The sequence below is a fragment of the Ctenocephalides felis genome, unplaced genomic scaffold (genome assembly GCF_003426905.1).
Source record: "Ctenocephalides felis isolate EL2017-DRISC unplaced genomic scaffold, ASM342690v1 CF-g0.4_SCAFFOLD_00845, whole genome shotgun sequence".
Lineage (NCBI taxonomy): Eukaryota > Metazoa > Arthropoda > Insecta > Siphonaptera > Pulicidae > Ctenocephalides > Ctenocephalides felis.
In genome coordinates this window covers 19,857,948-19,879,445 of record NW_020536999.1, presented here as the reverse complement: position 1 = coordinate 19,879,445, position 21,498 = coordinate 19,857,948, and the positions used below count along the sequence as shown (strand labels likewise).

At 32.2% G+C, this 21,498-nt stretch overlaps 1 protein-coding gene and 10 non-coding genes across 11 annotated transcripts; 7 read left to right on the top strand and 4 right to left on the bottom strand.

Annotated features, from left to right (window-relative positions):
• Nucleotides 1-2,148: 2,148 nt before the first annotated feature.
• Nucleotides 2,149-2,220, bottom strand: Trnae-uuc. Its single transcript has one exon. It is a non-coding gene; the product is annotated as a tRNA-Glu (tRNA).
• Nucleotides 2,221-2,308: 88 nt separating this feature from the next.
• Nucleotides 2,309-2,380, bottom strand: Trnae-uuc. The gene has a single exon. It is a non-coding gene; the product is annotated as a tRNA-Glu (tRNA).
• Nucleotides 2,381-3,668: 1,288 nt separating this feature from the next.
• On the top strand, nucleotides 3,669-3,809 carry LOC113364509. Its single transcript, XR_003366198.1, has one exon. It is a non-coding gene; the product is annotated as a U4 spliceosomal RNA (small nuclear RNA).
• Nucleotides 3,810-4,702: 893 nt separating this feature from the next.
• Nucleotides 4,703-18,999, top strand: LOC113380203 (ecdysone-induced protein 78C-like). The gene is made up of 8 exons (XM_026619598.1): nucleotides 4,703-4,706; nucleotides 5,322-5,449; nucleotides 5,763-5,904; nucleotides 15,040-15,188; nucleotides 15,758-15,928; nucleotides 16,030-16,209; nucleotides 16,363-16,461; nucleotides 18,628-18,999. Exons 1-8 carry the CDS (start codon nucleotides 4,703-4,705, stop codon nucleotides 18,997-18,999), a joined length of 1,245 nt encoding a protein of 414 aa, XP_026475383.1.
• LOC113364508 lies at nucleotides 11,696-11,836 on the top strand. The gene has a single exon (XR_003366197.1). It is a non-coding gene; the product is annotated as a U4 spliceosomal RNA (small nuclear RNA).
• On the top strand, nucleotides 12,519-12,659 carry LOC113364504. The gene has a single exon (XR_003366193.1). It is a non-coding gene; the product is annotated as a U4 spliceosomal RNA (small nuclear RNA).
• Trnae-uuc lies at nucleotides 13,092-13,163 on the bottom strand. Its single transcript has one exon. It is a non-coding gene; the product is annotated as a tRNA-Glu (tRNA).
• Nucleotides 13,378-13,451, top strand: Trnat-agu. Its single transcript has one exon. It is a non-coding gene; the product is annotated as a tRNA-Thr (tRNA).
• On the top strand, nucleotides 14,377-14,449 carry Trnar-acg. Its single transcript has one exon. It is a non-coding gene; the product is annotated as a tRNA-Arg (tRNA).
• Nucleotides 17,320-17,392, bottom strand: Trnar-acg. The gene has a single exon. It is a non-coding gene; the product is annotated as a tRNA-Arg (tRNA).
• On the top strand, nucleotides 18,448-18,520 carry Trnak-cuu. The gene has a single exon. It is a non-coding gene; the product is annotated as a tRNA-Lys (tRNA).
• Nucleotides 19,000-21,498: the final 2,499 nt, after the last annotated feature.

The following is a 21,498-nucleotide window of genomic DNA, read 5'->3' as shown; positions in this document are numbered from 1 at the left end:
TGTACATATATCCAATAAACATTTTTGACCCCCAAATGACATTTTTAACTTCTCGAAGGAGAAGTTTGTTTTCATCAAAAAATCCGATTCGCTAATTTTATGTTTTCTCGACGTTTCAAGCCATTCTGAATCGAATGAGACCAAATTTGGAAAAAGTATGTGTGTGTGTGTGTGTATGTGTGTGTGTGCGTGTATGTGAACAGATTTTTTGCCGTAAATCGACGTTTTCTCGAAAACGGCTGGACCGATTTCAAAAATTTAAAAGCCATTCGATGTATTTCGATGAGGACTATCGTTTCTGAGTTTTGTGCGGCGATCGGCCGGGCAGTTTCTTTGTAAATTGCAGAAAAGTGAAAAAAATTTCGTCCACGTTTTAGCTCGCAATTCTGAATCGATTCTGAAAATTCAAAAACCATTCGATAGATATTGGTTGAGAATCGTGCTGATTAGTTTTTGGTAAAGATCGGCCGGGCCGTTTTCTTGTAATAAAGTTTTTAAAAAAAAAATTTCGACGATTTTTATGATTTTTTTTTTGACGTTAGATATCATAGTTTTCTAGGTCATACTAAAATATTACGGCCCTACGACAACTCGTTTAGCTTTAAAAATTCGTCAAAGTTTGCAAAAATTGGTATCGTTTTATTGACATTTGTCAAAATGAAATCTTTGATCGACGTTTTCTCAAAAACGTCTTCACCGATTTCAGAAATTTAAAAGACATTTGATGTATTTCGTTGAGGACTATCGTTTGTCAGTTTTGTGCGACGATCTGCCAAGCCGTTTCTTTATAATTTGAAAAAAAGTGTTAAACTTTTCGTCCACATTAAGCTCATCCTACCGAACCGATTTTGAAAAATCAAGAACTGTTCGAAAGATATTAGTTGGGAATGGTACTGATTAGTTTTAGGTGAAAATCTACCGAGCCGTTTTCTTGTAATTAACTGTTGAAAAAAAAATTTAAGCCGATTTTTATGGATTTTTTTTTTTAGTGATATATACCATGGTCTTATAGATCTTACTGAAATATTACGACCTTACGACAAATAGTTTGATTTTAAAAATTCATCAAAGTTTGAGAAAATGAGTAGTTTTTTTGAGATTTGTTAAAATTAAAATTAGACTATTTACTTGGTATAATGATAGAGTACTTGGTCTTGAACATAATAAACCATTAAAGTCCTGAAAACTGGTTCAATTATATAAAATTTGCTTTTAGAAAATACTCCGAGTCAAAGTGTTCGTTCGTTTCAATTATGTGTAATAAATCCACTCTGAATACTTTTAATGACTCATAAATTTTTTTTTATTGATTATGTCGATTATTTAAACATATCGGGAAGTTCATGTAACTTGCCTCAAGGCTAAATACCAAACCAACTAGTTTTAATTGGTTCGTTTTAGTGCAGTTTATACAAGATTTTTTTTAATTCATTCAAAATATTTATAATTTTGTTAACATTTTAACTATTATCAATTAACTTTCATTATTTCTATGTTGCAATCGTTATATTTAATACAGTTTGAGCGAAATGCCCTTGCCTATGGCAAATTTTCGAGGGTTTGTAAGAATCCTTATAAAATTTATTATTCTATTATTTAGTTTTATAATTCATATAGCTCACGTAGTGTTGTAGCTAGTATTGTGAACGTGGAATTCAAAGTATTCATGAAGCTTAAGTCAAAGGCAATAAATTTGGTTTGTTTTAGATATGAATTAAAAATTTCTCTATAATTTAGACTATGTTGTTATCTATGGTTGCAATCATTATAATTAATACAGTTTGAGTAAAATACCCTGGGCTATGGTAAATTTTCGAGAGTTTGTAAGAATCCTTATTTTATTCTTTATGCGCATGTAGATCACATTGCGTTGTAAATAAAATTTTGAACATGGAATTCAAAGTATTAGTGAAGCTTTAGCCAATGGCAATAAATTTGGTTTGTATTAGATTAATATTTTTTTCTATAATTTAAGCTAGGATAATAAGCTAGGCTACTATTAATTAGGCTAAAATAATTAGTATTATTTATCCGCATATACCATTTTATAACGAAAAATTAAAATGGCCACACTGGGAAATTTGTAAAATTAAAGAAATGAGCTAATTAGTTAATAATCAATGCTAGTCTGTTTAATATTTAAAATATTTCCCATACCGGGAATCGAACCCGAGCCTCCTGGGTGAAAGCCAGGTATCCTAGCCACTAGACCATATGGGACGTTGGAGAAAGACTTTCACTCTTTCCATGAATAATTTTTTTCACGTCTTTAATATAAATTCGTCATTTTTCTTAATATTCAAAATAATTCCCATACCGGGAATCGAACCCGAGCCTCCTGGGTGAAAGCCAGGTATCCTAGCCACTAGACCATATGGGATATGCATAAACTCTCAATCTATTCAAATTTTCTCCGCAATCACTCCAGCTGATTATACATTAACATTTGCAAATATTAAATGCAAATTAAGTAATCTTCTCACTGATAACGTGCAATAGCGAAAGCAATTTGCAGTATATCATAATTTCAATGTGCATTTGATATGCTCTTAGACACTTGTATAATCAGACATAGTCTAGGAAGTACAAGAAATTAATACTTAGTTTTCTTATAAGTTTAACTATTGATTATAGAGTTATGGTAAGATGAATAATTTTAATCCACAGATCATTAACGAGCTTTGAGTATCTAATTTTGTTAAGAAACGCGTATGAGGAATATAGAAGTTGCTTTCTAATTCTATAAAATATATCATTATATGTCCTCTTTTATGAGTACATATTAACTCGATAAATTTATTTGCCTGATTACATGACAACATTTTTTTTTGCAAATTAATTTTTTTTATTTGCACTTTGCAAATAATTTATCATCGGGATTATAAATAAAAACACGCCAATATGTTTTCTCAAACACATTTAAGAATGCTTTATTACTAGGAAGTATGATACGGCTGATGCCGGTTCTGTAATTTTCCATTTAAACCGGTAAAGAAAATAACTCGGTAGAAAATTCCTTGAGGCATGCAACATTAACACGAAATATGCAACATGGGTCGTTAATTTTAGCTATTTTAACAATCATGCACTCCAACAAGTAACAATATATTAATAGTAAATTTATAGACATTCCTTACAGACAATGGGTGGACCAGAAATTTATTTTCTTTGGACTACGTGAAGTCTCCAGCCGAAAAAATGGTTGCATTCAATAAAGATTTAGGACTTCCCTAATATGAGTCAGAATAATTTATCATTAATTTTCCATTTTCTTTTTATATAATAAGATAGTAGCATTCAAAGTCGTGAAATTGATTTAAGTTTATTTTCCGTCGTGTGATGTAAATTAGCTTGAGTTACATTTGTTATTACGTATATGCATAATTATTAGTGACAAGTATCATAAACCATTTTACGTTTTTGCTTAGGATAAAATATCTCTTATCTGATATAACACATTAATTTTATTACTTGAAATCTAATTTATTGTGTAATATCGTTAAAACTTATGAAATTGCAAATAATACAAATAAGAAAGTGTTTATTTAAATTGCATAGATGGCGCATTGGCGCCATCAACTTTCGAACACGACCTTAAGGGTCCTTAACACTCGCTGTGCTATCCTGCCCAATTAAGGATATAATTCCTTAATCCTGTCGGATTCTTCAGCTTTGCGCAGTGGCGATATCGTAACCAATGAGGTTCATCCGAGGTGCGATTATTGCTAGTTGAAAACTTTTACCAATACCCCGCTGAGACCACGTGAAATACCGTGGGCTATGGCAATTTTTGGAGGGTCCGAAAGGACCCCAATAAATTCTTTAGTCTTATTTAGATGTGTGAATTTGTTGGTACATTATTCATTATCTCCGTGGTATGATTTTTTTTCATTTCATATCAGTTTCATTATCTATACAAGAAATATAATATGCTGTGAATCAACTTTGTCATGATCCTGCTCTTACATATTTTACTTTTGATTACTATTTACCACTACTTCAATATATAAATGTGCGATAAAAAGGGATAAAACTTTCCAAAAAATATTACTACTTTTATTTGTGTTTTACTATGTATGGCAATTTATGTAGGATCCGAAAGTAGTTAGTCCGGAAGACTAATTTTTTATTATACATATATTTTGACCTATACTCATAATATAGTATCATATTACTCACTCATAATATTTTATCAGTATTGTACTATTCATTTTATCAGTATTGTACTATTTACAGTACTATACCATTCATTCAGAATTAATTATTGTTTGCAAAATCATATCCAATGATGGATACTATACCTACGGATAAAAAACCATGTTATAAAATGTAATGTACATACCTATATTTATTGAAATATATATGTTTTTGACTTGACTTGACTATTGTTATAATGACTGTAAAGAACTGCACATTTTGCAAGGAAATTTCATAGTTATTATAAGAGAGTATAATTATTCAGTTAAATTTAAGAATCCTAGTTTCTTAATATGGTATAGATCAGCGATTGGGGACCAGGGTAAATCAATCCTGGTGAAAATGAAATTTTTGTGGGTAAAAAATATATTTTTAATTGGCTGTTTTATAAGCATGGGAGTAGTATTAGTTAGTTAAATAACTTACTTGAATAAATGATGTTTAAATTAAATTTTTAGTTAATGTTTTCTTTTCAAAATTTTCAAAAGAAGCGATTTTCTTTGCTATGAGTAATATCAATTTACACAAAAATATTTAGGGGCAATGTTTAAAAAAACTGCTTGACCACTGGTTTTGATAAGCCAAGAAAAAATAATTTTATCATATCTAATGTTTTCTGCTTTATATAAGGTATTTTGAGAAAAGGGCCCCAACATAGTACTGATTTTAATCGTAAAATAAATAAGTGGCTGCCATTAATGATAGTCTTTATAAACACATATATTTGTTAAAGTACTATATTTACCGCACTCAAATTCTGATTGATATTTACGTTAAATAACTTGTATTTAGTATCATTTTTGTTATTTAGTATTTAATAATCTATTTACATTAATATTTGTCTTATTTCTAATTTAGCTGCACAATTAAAAACTTAATCAAATATAAAACTATAATTTTTGAAGTTTTATTTCATATTTTTGCAAAAGTATCCTTTATTAAAAGCAAATAAAATAATTGCTCTTATAGTACTCGTGTAATACTTTTTATATTTTAGCAATTGTTGTCGCTCTTGCTTCAGATAGTTCCAGTTGGATAAATTTATAACGTCATAAAAAAATAATTGCAAATTCTCTGCAAGATTAAAAATATCTGCATTCTATGTACCATTCTTAACTTTTCAGAACAATTTTCATCTGCAGAAACAGGAGGTAATTGCGTGGGACCAACAAAATCATTTGTACCTTGTAAAGTTTGCGGAGATAAGGCCTCAGGTTATCATTACGGTGTAACGAGTTGTGAAGGTTGTAAGGTTAGTATCAATTGATTTTTAATTTACTTTTACTTTTAGGAGCATTGATATCTTGATACTATTTTACCAATTTATTTTGAATTTGTTTTTTCTTTCTCTTTGTACTGATATTTCGCAATTCATACATTGAAGGGATACTCAAATAATTTTTTATATCAGATAACATTAAAATTTTTGGCTAGCATTATAAAGTGCGTTATACCAATTACAGGTCGGATTTGTAATCATCCTCACTGTTTATCCGAAATCATCATTAGCATTTATAAAGTTGTGTTATAATGTGAATAATTAATTATATTTTTTTTAATTTCAGGGATTTTTTCGTAGGAGCATTCAAAAACAGATAGAATATCGTTGCTTAAGAGACGGCAAGTGTCTTGTGATTCGATTAAATAGAAATCGTTGTCAATATTGCCGTTTTAAAAAGTGCTTGCAAGTCGGGATGAGCAGAGATTGTAAGTATTTTTTTATTATTTAGATTGTTAACCTTATGATAAATTATTACATCAACCAAACTTCTTTATTCATAATTTGAATAAGATATACGCATTTTTTTATTATCAGTGTCTGTTGGTTCCTCAACTTCCCCAAGAGTTATTTAGCCCGGTCAATTCAAACCAAAAATCAGGGTGAAGGTTACAATAATTTATAATGATCTATAACTTCGTAAAACTGTTTGAAATACAAATATAAAAGAAATCTCATAAGTCCTCATTGAATTGTATAGCGTAAAATTATACGAGATAGAATTGTATAGCATAAAATTATCTACAAAAAATGTTTCAGTACTTTTTTCCTGCAGATCCACTGTTTTAAAGATACAGTAGAACCTCGATTAACCGGGCTAATTGTTGTAGATAGGCATCCGGATAATCGAAAATCCGGATAATCTAATGTATGAAGAATAACAAACACATACATCAATAAAAATCAATATTTAATAAGAAATTAACATTTCCTTATGTATATACACATATATAATTTCTTAGATTATATTACATACATATACTAAACTGCAGCATAAATCGTGCAAAAATTCTAATTGTAGGTATGTACATACATTTAACTCTGTCGCGGTTGGTAGTCCGGATAATCGCAAATCCGTATAATGGAGGTCCGGATAATCGAGGTTCTACTGTATATCACTTTGAAAAGTACGTTTAAACTTATAACCACTCATCATTTCGAAGGAGGAGTTTATGTTTTAAGGAGCAAATCCGATTTGCTATATATGTATTTCAAATATTATTGAAAAATTTGTTTATAATTTGTATGAACTTCAGAAAACAAATCTGTGTATATAAAGTTGAGCAGATTATTGATTCCACTTTATTTTTTTTTTTTTTTTGTTCAATTTGGAATAAGGCGGTAAGATGGCGGTAAGCATTTGCATGTTAGGGTCGTAGGGTCCGTAACACACGCTGCATTGTACTGTCAGTCTTAGGATATAATAAACTCGCCCTTACCTGTTCACTAGCTAGTGAATGTCATTAGATTTTTGTGTAAAGTATAAAGTCTGGAATTCACCCGATATCGATTTAAAATCGTGCTTTTCTAAAAGCAATCGGGTGTAATTCTCCCAAGATATTTAATATCTTGTCAAAATTATAAGGTGAACGTGCCTTCTGCTGACTCCTCTTTCCAAACACCGGATTGGTGTTGCTAATGGTTAGAGGATAAGCCACATTAGCAAGTGAATTTTTCTAAATTTAAATTTTTCTAAGTCTTTAGATTAACTTTATTAAAATCAGTGCTGTGCATATTGAAGAATACAAGAATATTCCCAGGCAGGCGCCTGGGAAGAAATTAAAAATAATGAAAATGGAAGTATTAACGAGCGAGACCCTGAAAAACAAATACAATGCACTATCTGATCGGACTGACATGGACACGGACAGGGAGCTTGAGGAATATAAGAAGGTCAAACGGCGGAAGAAAGCCAAAAACAAGGAGGTCGAGAAAATTGATGTCGGGTCACAGCCATCCACTTCAGGCGTACAGGCAGCACCATCGAAGAAAATAGACATGAAGCAAGAGAAAATTCCGCCTATCATTGTAAAAGCTGAAATAGAGTTGAAAACCATCCGCTATATCCGGGATACAACGAAGATCAATTTCAGGTACCAGTTCCTAAAAAATAATTTACACAAATTTATACCGATTCAATTACTGACCACGAGCAATTTAAAAGGATATTGCGAGAATGCAATTACCCCTTCTACACCTACTCCTTGAACAAAATCTGGGAAAAAAATAACAATTACGGGACTCCATCCATCTATAACTGAGGCAGAAGTTCGCGAAGAACTGCAACAGAAAGGAGCTAAAGTAAAACAAGTGGTGCAAGTAATACGAAAACAGTCGGACGGTAGTCAACATAAACTACCAATATACATAATTTTAGTCGACAAAGACCACGATATGGCGGAGCTGAAGCGGATAACCAATATTGGTGGACACATCTTCTCCTGGGAGACCTACAGACCACAGAACAGAGCGTTGCAGTGCCACAAATGCTTGAACTTCGGCCATACATCGTACACCTGCGACCTAAAGTACAGGTGTATAAAGTGCCTTAATGTGCACGCACCAGGTGCGTGCCAGAAACTGCCAACTGAGGCACCGATGTGTGTGAACTGTGGCAACGAACACCCGGCAAACTACTCAAAGTGCAGTGCGCTTCTCAACTACAAGGAGAAAAAGGAAAGTGATGCTCTCAGGAGAAGACAAATATACAGACCAGCACCAACACCAGTGCCGCTGACGAGGAGTTTTTCTTCAGCATTAAATAACACCAATGTTGGCCCAAATGCAAAATCAGCGTTTCCTCAACTCCCTGTTCCAAGGTCATCATTTCGAAACATGATCCAGTCCTCACCTTTACCGGCTGAGCCTACACCATCAACATCACCGATCCGGCCTGCATCATCATCATCACAGATCCGGCATGAACTATCACAATCACCAGCCCGGCCTGCCTGCAGCCAGTCCGATCCAGATTTCAATACACCAGAGGGACTTTTTGCTGCTATGGGCGAGATCAGGATGCTGTTTGCAGATCCCCAGGTAAAACAAATTTTTAGTGAGCTTTACAAACTGACAAAATCACTAAACACCAACATGACATATAACGAAAAATACACAACAATACTTAACTTTTTAACAGCATCTCCATAAACCAAACGCGCGACTTACACATAATGCACTTTAACTCTAACGGACTTAAAAACAACGTGGACGAACTGAGACAGACGATAACAAAATACGATTTGGACATAGTACTGATCAACGAGACACACTTAAAACCTACGGACAGACTCTATATCAACAATTACAAAGTTTACAGGAACGACAGACAGACGGTAGCACGCGGATGGGGAGGCACTGCGATCTTGATCAAGTCTAACATCAGACACGAGCAAGTGCCAAACCTGACAGCGGGCGGTTCTGAAATAACAGCTATTAATGTATACAAGAGAGGTCAAAAAGTAACCATAATATCGATTTACATCCCGGCAAGCGGACTAGAACATGCGGACTTACAAAGACTACTGGACTCGAACAGATTTGTACTTATGGCAGGAGACTTTAACGCACAACATACATCTTGGAACTGTAACTTTAACAACGCGAACGGAAACAGACTTTACGAATACCTGACTGAACACAACACCACAGACGCACAACTACACTATCCTGACACGCCGACCAGATACGCCACCGTACAGACACACCATCACAGCACGATCGATTTGGCATTGACAAAAAATCTACACGTAACATCCGAACCCATAACAAGAACACTTTTTAACTCCGACCATAATCCAGTTTTCATGACCATTTCAGACAGACTAGACGTCGACCAGACTCCCAAACGCAAATTTTTAGATTACACCAGAGCCAACTGGCCAATTTTCAGAGACATCATCACAGACAACACACGACACACAATGCCAATCGATACCAACGCAGACATTGAGGAGGCTGTAACACACCTTACACTGACAATCACAGACGCCGTACAACAGACTATACCGACACTAGACTCAAGAACAACACCAGACAACGACTTGCCAGAACACATTTTATTGAAAATACAACTTAAAAATCACACAAAGAAACTGTGGCAGCGTACCGGTGACAGACTACTCAAGGAACATGTGAACAGACTGACCAAAATTATTTCCAATGATATACGTGACCACCGAAACAACACTTGGACCAAAAGACTCGAGAACTTAAATACTGACCCACACAAAATCTGGCAGACAGCAAAAAGACTGACGCAGAAACCAACATCCATACCTCCACTCAAATTAACAGACAACAATTACGCAACGACACCAGCAGACAAGGCGGAAATATTGGCAAAAAACTTTGAGAACATCCATAACAAAATGCCAATATGTCAAACGCAGACCTGAAACAAGACGTACACGAGACAATTCAAAACTTCACTGACCTCCACAGGGACAAAGACTTACGAATAGACCCTGCCACAGTTTCCGAAATAAAGACAATAGTTAAAAAATTACCGAACAGGAAAGCACCAGGACCGGACGGACTACAAAACATAATACTTAAACAACTGCCGACGAACGCCTACATTTTACTTACGCGCATAATAAATAGACTAATGACAAAAGGCTGCTTCCCCGCTTCTTGGAAAACCTCCATCATATTTCCAATAGTGAAGCCAAGGAAACAGCCAGACATGCCACAGAACTACAGACCGATCAGCCTCCTCAACACAATGAGTAAGGTAGCCGAAAAGGTACTACTCAAAAGACTTAACAAACACATAAGACACAACAAAATTATACCTGACACACAATACGGATTCAAAGAACGACACTCTACACTACACCCACTGACAAAACTCATAGAAAATACAGTACTCAACTTCAACAGACGAAACCATACCGGATTGGTGTTACTCGACTTTGAGAAGGCGTTTGACACCATCTGGATGGACGGACTTGTACATAAACTTATCCAACTCAACTTTCCACCGTACATAACGAGAACTTTACACTCATACCTCTCAGACCGTAACTTCACTGTACAAGTAGACAACGGACTTTCGACGGTTAAACAAGTGACGGCGGGAGTACCGCAGGGCTCGATCCTGGGACCGTCCTTGTTTAACGTCTACATTCACGACATACCCACTGACGCCGACACAACGTTACTGACGTTTGCTGACGACACTGCCATATACAAATCATCACGATCACCGACGCTACTGACTACAAAGATACAGACACACATAGACAAGCTGATCGAATATACTGACAAATGGCAGATAAAAATCAATCCGCAAAAGACGGAGGCAATTTTATTTACAAAAAGCCGAAATGCCATAACTAGACTGACTGACTTGGACAAAATTAAAGTATTGGACTGTGAGTTGAGTGGTCGAAGGATGTCAAATATCTTGGTGTGACCCTGGACCATAGACTCAGCTTCACAAAACATATTAATACAAAAATTGGACAGGCTTACGGGATGTTGAATCTACTGAGACCTCTCTTGAACCAGAACAGCCCGCTAAGCGTGCAAAACAAGCGGACACTTTACTTGACACTAATAAGACCACTACTGACATACGCCGCTCCTGCATGGAACGCGACGACTAAGACTAACTTACAGAAACTACAGACATTACAAAATAAGACACTACGAATAGTACTTAACAAAATAAGGGACCCACTGACTAGACATTACTACTCTTCAAAATACATACACAAACAGACTGACGTACCGACAATACTTGACTACATGAAAAAGCTTACTAAAAATTTTTACCTAAAATGTGGGGATCATCCTAATATTAACATCGCGGGCCTCGGCCAATACACAAGAGACGATATTTGGTATGGCAATCAAGCCATGCCAAAATATATACTGATCGACCCATATAGCGGTAAATGAAACTTGGCTCGACGCAAATATTCTCCCATAAAGTGAATAAATATTTTATTTTGTTTTTCTCCTTTTTGAGTTATTAATTGTTATTATAAATATTGCTAAGTGATTTTTTTTTGGGGAATAAATTTTCTTTCCTCTTTTTTGTCACAGAATTATGTCACAACTTGTATATCTGAAAATACTTATTATTGTATTGATAGAACAAATATGAAGGATGATATACCTATGGGTAAAAATCCGAAATGAGAAATATTATGTACACATATATATTCAATGAAATATATTTATTTATTATTATTATTATTACTGTTCACTAGCTTTGCGCAGTGGCGATATCGTAACCAATGAGGTTCATCCGAGGTGCGATTATTGCTAGTTGAAAACTTTTACCAATACCCCGCTGAGACCACGTGAAATACCGTGGGCTATGGCAATTTTTGGAGGGTCCGAAAGGACCCCAATTATTCTTACATAATATTTCCAGTAAATTATAGCAATTGGTAGAACAATCTTTCTAACTCTATGTTAGATCGTACGTAAATGAAATAACTTTAACAGATATGTCAAGCACGTTGCAACAAGTAACAATATATTATGTAGTAAATTTATAGACATTCCTTATAGACAATGGGTGGACCAGATTTTTTTTTGGTACTACATGAAGTCTCCAGCCGAAAAAAATAGTTGCATTCAATAAAGATTCAGTAATTCTCTAATATGAGTAAAACAATTTATCATTAATTTTCAATTTTCTTTTTATATAATAAGTTATTAGCGTTCAAACTCGTGAAATTGATTTAATTTTATTTTCCGCCATGTGATGTAAATTAGCTTGAGTTACATTTGTTATTACATATATGCATAATTACTAGTGACAAGTACATAAACCATTTTACGTTTTTGCTTAGGATAAAATATCTCTTATCTTATATAACACATTAATTTTATTACTTGAAATTTAATTTATTGTGTAATATCGTTAAAACTTATGAAATTGCAATAAGAAAGTGTTTATTTAAATTGTATAGATGGCGCATTGGCGCCATCAACTTTCGAACACGACCTTAAGGGTCCTTAACACTCGCTGTGCTATCCCGCCCATGTAAGGATATAATTCCTTAATCCTGTCGGATTCTTCAGCTTTGCGCAGTGGCGATATCGTAACCAATGAGGTTCATCCGAGGTGCGATTATTGCTAGTTGAAAACTTTTACCAATACCCCGCCGAGACCACGTGAAATACCGTGGGCTAAGGCAATTTTTGGAGGGTCCGGAAGGACCCCTATAATTCTTCTGTTTCGTTTACATTCTTGTCAATCCTCTTTCGCATCCATCGTGTAAATTTATTTCATACGTATTTTATAATACGTGAATTTTGAATACGATATCATATACACACATACACATACTGTTACAATTTTATTCATGCTAGTAGCCCCTTTTTATATGAAAAGTTCTACGTAACATAGCCTTGCCATAACATTGGTCTATTTTACGGCAGAATCGGCTCCTTAATGTAGTTATGTAAAATTACTTGTCAATTTAAATTTGTTGCTAAAATTTTCATTTCATTATGTTTTATAACTAATGTTACGAAATCTGTTTGCAAAACAGATTTCGTTCACAGTAAAATCTTCAAATCAAAGCTAGTGCATTAAACTATTATTTACGTTATATTGCCAACTAAATTTGTTGTTCAAAATCTAAAATATTTCCCATACCGGGAATCGAACCCGAGCCTCCTGGGTGAAAGCCAGGTATCCTAGCCACTAGACCATATGGGATATGTATAACCTCTCCATCTGTTTCGATTTTCTCCACAATCACTCCAGCTGATTATACATTATGTATCATGTAAATGTCGATTTATTTACTTTGATTTGTGTTCGATAAAACATCATTAAACAAATAATATATTTCATATAATTAATTCTGTAAATTCGAATAAATTTTAAATGCAAATAGAACGTGACTTGCGTTTGTGAGCGGTTTCTATGTGGCGCCGTGGCTTAGTTGGTTAAAGCGCCTGTCTAGTAAACAGGAGATCGCGAGTTCGAATCTCGCCGGAGCCTTGTTGTAAAACATATATTTTTTAAATATTTATATTAAAAAACAGGTTTTAAAATATTATAAAATAGTGCAATTTTACATGGCTTGATTATAATCTTTTCTGTCCTTCGTTATTTTTAAAAAAACAAACACATCAATATATAAATAATTGTTTATATTAGAAATTTAATTGAAAGAAAAGCTAGCTAGGCAAAGAAAGCTTTTAATTTTATTAATTTAATTGAAATATTTATAGTAATGCAAGCGAATCGCAAATCGCAAGAATTTTTATATAAATTTAATAAATATTTTTGTTCAGTAGTTAAATAAATTATAGTATCAGTTGAGTATTTCTGAAACTAGATTGTTAGAAAAATGAAAGAGGTTGCAAACATTTAAAAAAATGCGATGAAATATAGTACAAATAAGTTGTGAACTTCAGCTATAAGACATACCTTTATAAATTCGTGTGTGTGTAAATTTTCTCAAATTCGGTTGCATCGATTTCAAAAATTTAAAAGCCTTATGATGAAACTTCATAAGAAATTACGTTAATTAGATTTACTTGATTATTAGCCAATAATTATCATGTTAGCAAATTTTTTTTGCCATCGTCTTCTAAATTTCCTATATCGATTTTGAAAATTCAAAAACTGATTAGTTAGGAATTGTCTTGATTAGATTTTGTTGAAAATTTCTTTTGACGATTTTAATGATACTTTGCATATTTACAAGGTTCAGGGTCTGATTGAACATAATATTCTAGGGTTACGTTTGAGGGTCCGAAAGCATTTAGTTGAGTATTTCTGAAACTTAGAAAAATAAAAAAGGTTGCAAACATTTATTTAAAAAAAGAACGAGTAAATGCAGAACCAATAGTTTGGGAACCACAGGTAAAAGACATAGCTTTATAAATTTGTGCTTGTGAAAGTGATGTTATCTTCATGTGGTCCTGTGGCGCAACGGATAACGCGTCTGACTACGGATCAGAAGATTCCAGGTTCGAATCCTGGCAGGATCGTATTTTATTTCGAAGTACCTGACCTTAAATTTTATTTCTGTTGATGTACTATACAAAATTTTTACTCGAATAAATAAAAAAAATCAGTCAAAAACGAAACCACCACCAAGCAATATATGTTCTTCTATCGTATTTTTTTTTATATAATTAATAATATCAAATTCAATCTAAAGTTATTACCACAATATATCATTGACTCAAGTTTGTTTAAGTACATCAACATTTACAAACAAGTTATTTGTAAAGAAATGGTTGAACATTAATTTATTTCTATCTAATTGGAAAATGTATATAATTTGTTTTTCGTGTAAATGAGATAAGTTAATGCTTGCCACATAACAGTTTACTACTTAATATTGAATGTATTTGATTTATTGCTAGAGTAATGGTTTAGTTAATTAGTAATTTAGTTAGTTCTTAATTAGAAATTCTTCGATATTCATAGGATACTAACTTATCGTTTCTACATATTTCAAAACAACTGGCAATTTGCTGAATCATCATATTTGGTTTACGCCGATTTATTCATGAATGTTTCGAAACAAAGTAATAATTGTATTTAATTAATTTATATTTTTTCTATTTTACAGCTGTTAGGTACGGACGCGTTCCTAAGCGTTCGAGAGATGTTTGCCAACAAATTGTCGATGAGACGAGTAGGGGCTCCATAGTAGTTGCGCCCCCAAGTTTGACGCCCCCGAGATCTTTGACTTCGCCTCCGGATGACCAAAATACACAGGTTAGTAATTAGAATTTTAGAGAAGTATAATTTTCACTTTTATTATGTTAGCCATGAAGGTGACAATCTTCATGGCATTAAGCTTTTACAAGGGATGGTTGCTACCCCTGATAGAGGGGGTAGCGGAGAATTTGATAGGACTATTTGTTCACTTATAAAAGTAAAGTCCGCGAAAAAGCATGTATAATAAATAATAAAAATAAATATATTTTCTTCACTTATATCTTAGTAACAAATCAGTGATTGTAATAAGAACTGCAACAAATACATAATATACAAACAAATCAGTGTTTAATACAGTCCACAGCTGCAATGGTAAAATTATAACCCAACAACCTGAGTTAACAAAGGAGAATATTAATAAATTTTATTTTAATTACAGGGTATCAATTTACCATTTAGGTTAAATATTTGTTCTGAACAAATAAAGTCATATTTCCAATTTCTCACTGAAATTAGCATGATGATTTACTAGAAATTACAGAATACAATTATTTTTTCTATTTTACCTTTTTGCGATTCATTTACCCAATTATGTTTTTAAATTGCTAAACTTTTCTGTATTACAGATACAAGAAACAGAAGTTCTCCTAAGTTGTACCTCCGAACCATCCCCATACGATATTATAGCTTGCGTTGGTCAAGCTCACAGGACCCATTGTAGTTACACCGAAGAAACGATTAGGACCTTGGTCAAAAGGCCTGTGGGTCAAGCCAGCACAATTTCGGAAGAATGTGAGGTAATTTAAAGTTTTATATATTTCAATACTCGGGAGTAGTTTTAGTTATAAACTAAGCTGTAATTTTTCTAGTTTATTTTAATATTTTATCTTTTTCCCAGACTGCACCAACTAGTTCAGAAGCAATTTTACTTCATCAGCGTGTATGGTTATGGCAGCAATTTGCATCCAGGATGACGCCAGCTGTGCAGAGAGTAGTGGAATTTGCCAAAAGAGTCCCTGGGTTTTGTGATCTCATGCAGGACGATCAGCTGATACTTATCAAACTTGGATTTTTTGAGGTAGGTTAAAATTTCAGTAACTAGAAATAAAATATAAATACTCTGATTCAGATCCCACATTCAAAATTTATTCTTGTTTAATAAAAAGAAATACGTATTTAATTTTGAATAGCATGTTAAATGTTTTATTAATTACATTTTGTAACTTTCTAGGTGTGGTTGTCTCACGTTTCAAGAACGACTTCAGATTCTGCATTGATGTTTGATGATGGAACATATTTCACGAGGCAACAGTTAGAAATTATTTATGATGTAAGTGCATAATATTTATTAGATTCATCTATATAAAAAGATTTTGCGATCATTTAAAACCCATTTGATATATCTCAATGAGGATTATCGTTGCTCAGTTTTGTGCGACGATCGGTCGAGCCGTTTTTTTGTAATTTGGGAAGAAGTGTTAAACTTTTCGTCCACATTTGAGCTCATAATACCGAATCGATTTTAAAAAATCAAAAACAGTTCGAAAGATATTAGTTCGGAATGATTCTAATTAGTTTAGGGGAAAATCTACCGAGACGTTTTCTTGTAATTAAATGTTGAAAAAAAAATTAAGCCGACTTTTATGATACTTTTTTTGGCGATATATACCATGGTCTTATAGAATTTACTGAAATATTAAGGCCTTACGACAAATCGTTTAATTTTAAATAATAGTCAAAGTTTGAGAATATGAGTAGTTTTTTTGACGTTTGTTAAAATCGAGATTTTATTCAAATATATACTTCTACGAAAAATATTGCAATCGTTGCAAAATCAAGAGTATCAAAATTATTTGACCTCATGTATGCATTTAAAATGATAATGCGAATTTAATCAGTTCACAAAGTTTCGTTCGGTAATTTTTATTGATACTATTAGTAATGTTAGTACAACTAGTTTGTTTATGGCTAAAAAATACATGAGCACGATTTTGTTAAATTATATTAAATTTAAAAATATACTTTTATGATGATAATTTTATTAAAGCAAGAAAACGTTCAATGAAACTAATATTGTTCATTTGAAATTGATAAAAATTGAAAGATACATTTTATTAGGATTATATAATTTATGTGAAACTGTATTATCTATATATATATTTTTATATAATAATTGGCAAAATATTAACGATCCTGCCAGGATTCGAACCTGGAATCTTCTGATCCGTAGTCAGACGCGTTATCCGTTGCGCCACAGGACCTTACGGCGTTCCTCATCTAGTATAAATTATTTCCAGAAAATAACACAATTTATTTACTAATTTACTTATTTTATCTGTATTTGAAAATAACTTATTAATAATAACTAAACCATGTTGGCTTCAATTAATAAGTCGTTATAATAATACTCCGAAAGAGAAATTTGTTTTTACCGAATTTCTAACTTTTTTTTGATTTTCAAGTTCTAAAATTGACCTTGGCATTTTCTCAAACTCGGCTGCATTGATTTCAAAAATTTTACTGCTTTATGATGAACTTCATAAGAAATTGCGTTAATTGATTTAGTCGATAATTGGCCGATAATTATTATATTAGCAAAATTTTTCGCCATCGTTTTTGCCAAATTTCCTATATCGAATTTGGAAATTCAAAGACTGATTATTTAGGAATCGTCCTGATTAAGAGGCGTCCATTAATCACGTGATCGATTTTTAACGATTTTTGGACCCCCCCCCCCTTGGCGATACGCGGTGATATTCAAAATTACTCCGTCTCCCCCTCCAAGCATCATGTGCATTTAGTTACGAGAAAGAAATGTAATTTTTTTTTTTGAAAATGTTTGGATTTGTTTTTAAAAAAAATCAGGTAAAAATAAATACACGTGATATCTTACTATACCCCTCTCTCCTCTACATATTTCGTGATTTTTTGTCGAACCCTCCTCCCCTTAAAAACCACTCGGATTAATTCTTTTGACGGTTTTAATGATACTTCTCATAATTACAAAGTTCAGGGTCTAATAGAACATTATAATATATAGGGTATGCTATCTAACATTTTTCATTTTTTTTGCAACGGTCAGCCGAGGCTTTTTTTCTTCATTTTTGATTGAAATTATTAACCGAATTAATTTCATTATGAAAGGATTGTACTGTCAAATAAAAAAAGAAATTTGAAAAAATATTCAGTAGTTTTTCAAATAAAAATAAAATTATTTGGCGGACCCTATATTATAGGCCTTAGAAGTTTTTAAGGATAATAAGGATAATTCAATCTTATGAAGATACTCTAATGTCTAGAGGTCTCCTTCTTCCAAGCCCGGCTAGCTCAGTCGGTAGAGCATGAGACTCTTAATCTCAGGGTCGTGGGTTCGAGCCCCACGTTGGGCGCATATATTTTACATTTTTTTATTTAATTATTATTTTTTTAACAAGGTTTTCTATCATTATCTATATTATTTATTTAATTCATTTTATTTAGTTTATTATATTTTCAGAACGAGTTTGTCACGGCCCTGCTTCGTTTCACCAATTCCCTGAATGCCCTGGGTCTAAGTGAGACTGAACTAGGACTTTTCTCATCATTAGTTCTGATTGCACCAGACAGGGCCGGAATTAGCGTCCACAAATCAGTCACAAGGGTACGTGAACGTCTCACTGAAGCACTAAGAGTGCAGATATCCAGGACCAGACCCGGAGAACTGAGTCCTCTCTTGCCAATTTTAGAGGCCAAATTACCAGAATTAAGAGTTCTTGGATCGAGACATAATTCGCATCTGGATTGGTTTAGGGGAAACTGGACAAATTTAAGATTGCCACCGCTATTTGCTGAGATTTTTGATATACCGAAGTGTGAAGATGATAATTGAGATTAGAGGTATTTATGTAGTTATTTAGAATGTTGGAAGATTTAAATTGTAGGGTATTTTATCTGATCTTGAGGTTTCAATTGAATCTAAATATAAAGATACATAAATAATTTTAAATAGAACTGTGAACTTGGATTTGTTGGTCAGAATAAAAAGAGAGATCTACAGTTTTTTGGGTAAGTGGCAAACTCGTGAGATTCGACAGTAAAATTCTATCAAAAATAAAACTCAATTATATTATTTTTTCTATTCCATTAGTCATACGCTCAACTATTACTTCATAACATTATTATAAATTTATCATATTAACTTCCCATAGGGTAAGTTATTGTAATCGTCCAAAAATCGAAATTGATTTTTTTTACATTTTTTCGCGTTTTTAAGGTTTCTGAACATTTTGGCATACCTTAGAAAAAATGGATGTGTGTGTGTGTACGAGTATGTATGTATGTATGGATACAATATTTCGTCCACGTTTTCGGGCGCACTGATCAACCGATTTGAATGGTTCAAAAAACATTCGATTTCTATTGATAGGGAAATGTGCTGATTAGTTTTTGGCAAAGACATGTCAAGCAGTTACGGAGATAAAGAGCAAAGAGTGCAGAAAATAGTAATCGAGTTTTTGAGAGAACGGAGCATCCGCTATTAATGATCCAAAAAACATTCAATTCGTAATGACGGGGAGAAGTGGCTATTAGTTTTTTCGCAAAGGCAGGCCCAGCCATTTTGAAGATACTGAGCTAAATATACGAAAAAATGGCAGTTATTGAGAGAAATAAGCATCCGAATTGAATGATTAAAAAAATTTTCTGCTTGTGTTGACAGAACACTGCTTTTGGAATTTTTTTTTTGAATATCGAAAATAAATCAAATATTAATTGTTTTTAGCTAAAGTTCTAAAGCTCAATAATATACTCAAAATAATAAATTTTAACTTGCAATCAGCTTATATAATTCATATAAATATTAAACAATGCCGATTGATTAAGTTTTGTTTATTTTATTTTCTGCAAACATATATAAGTTACAGTATTTAAAAAAATAATTTATTTAAAAGCATTTAATATTCCTCCAATATTTAATTACGGTATGGGATGTTACAGCAATTTGGCTTAAGACACGAGTTCATTCACGACTAGTTTTAAGATTATACTCGTATACTATACATATTTATACTTTTCAACATCATTGATATTTATTTTTTAATATTATCATTTTTTATTCATACAAGAATATTAATATTGGATTAGAAATTAGTTGTTTTTTGTTAATTCAACAATAATAAAGTTATATTATGACTAAGCATTTAAAGATTTGGACTATATGATGAAAAATATAATCCTAACTAATGGAATAGAAAAAATAATATGTATAAAATGCCACTACTGGCTTTACTGATTATTGATAAAATATAAAACAAATTTCTATACCATTTGACTATTTGATCTATAAAAATATTCATTTTATTAGATCTAAAGTGTGAGATATTAATAATGGTGTTTAACAGAACTTGCATGCTCAATTAAAAATCATTGGATATTAGAAAAATATTATATTAAATTATTATAAAATTATTTATTATGAAGATTCTATTTATTACAAAGCATTTATTTAAAAGTGTTCATTATTTATATGATATTGGACGATGAAAACAATAAGCAATGATAATGTGCGCAATATTAATAGTAGGATAAATAGAAAATTAAAGAAGAGTTAATTAGACAATTTATTAGCTAGATATGATTTGTCGTGATATGATCAACTTGTTGGCCAAATTTTGGTAGTTTTGGGTTCAAATGATAATATTTATAAAGATATAGTTATTTAATGGATAATGTTTAATGTGTATGGCATATCATTCCACAAGAGCTTAAAGCTTATATAATTAAATTTTAAGAATTCGATTGTTGATGTATATTTTTATGTTTATGCGGAAAACAGGGTACTGGAATTGTATTGATTGTATTGCCCTCATCACATTTTCATAATAATTAAAATCTAACTACCATAAATGATGTAATATATATAGTTATATTTTGAAAGCAAAATTTCTTCAATTCATTCATTATTTGATAATATTGGTCATGAATTTACATTTTGTTTTTAATGTTTTTTCTAGAGGGGCATATTATATGTTTTGATGATAATACAATATTAAGATTCAGATAATATATATGAAATGATAGGCGATGAAAAATTTTAATAAATCGCAAAAATCTTAGAAAAAAAAACAGACTGAATAATTTTATAAATTAATATTAGAATTAACAAAAATTAGTATAATATTTAAATAAGTATACTTTGTTAATATTATAAATAATCTAAGTAATATAAGTAAATTGAATTATAGAGCGCTTCAAAACTTTTTACCATCAAGATTGAATTTAATTGAAATGCGTACGAACTAGTCCCAAAATTTTAAAATTTAATTCTTGTCCCAAAATTTTAAATGAGTAATTAATATGTAGTTAGTTCTTCATGTATTTTGATGTAAAA

Bases quoted from the DNA above. Each gene is read 5' to 3' on its own strand.
- LOC113380203 (XM_026619598.1), top strand. The intron at 16,210-16,362 runs GTAGGTTAAAAT...GTAACTTTCTAG, and splicing joins TCAAACTTGGATTTTTTGAG to GTGTGGTTGTCTCACGTTTC. The intron at 16,462-18,627 runs GTAAGTGCATAA...TTATATTTTCAG, and splicing joins AGTTAGAAATTATTTATGAT to AACGAGTTTGTCACGGCCCT.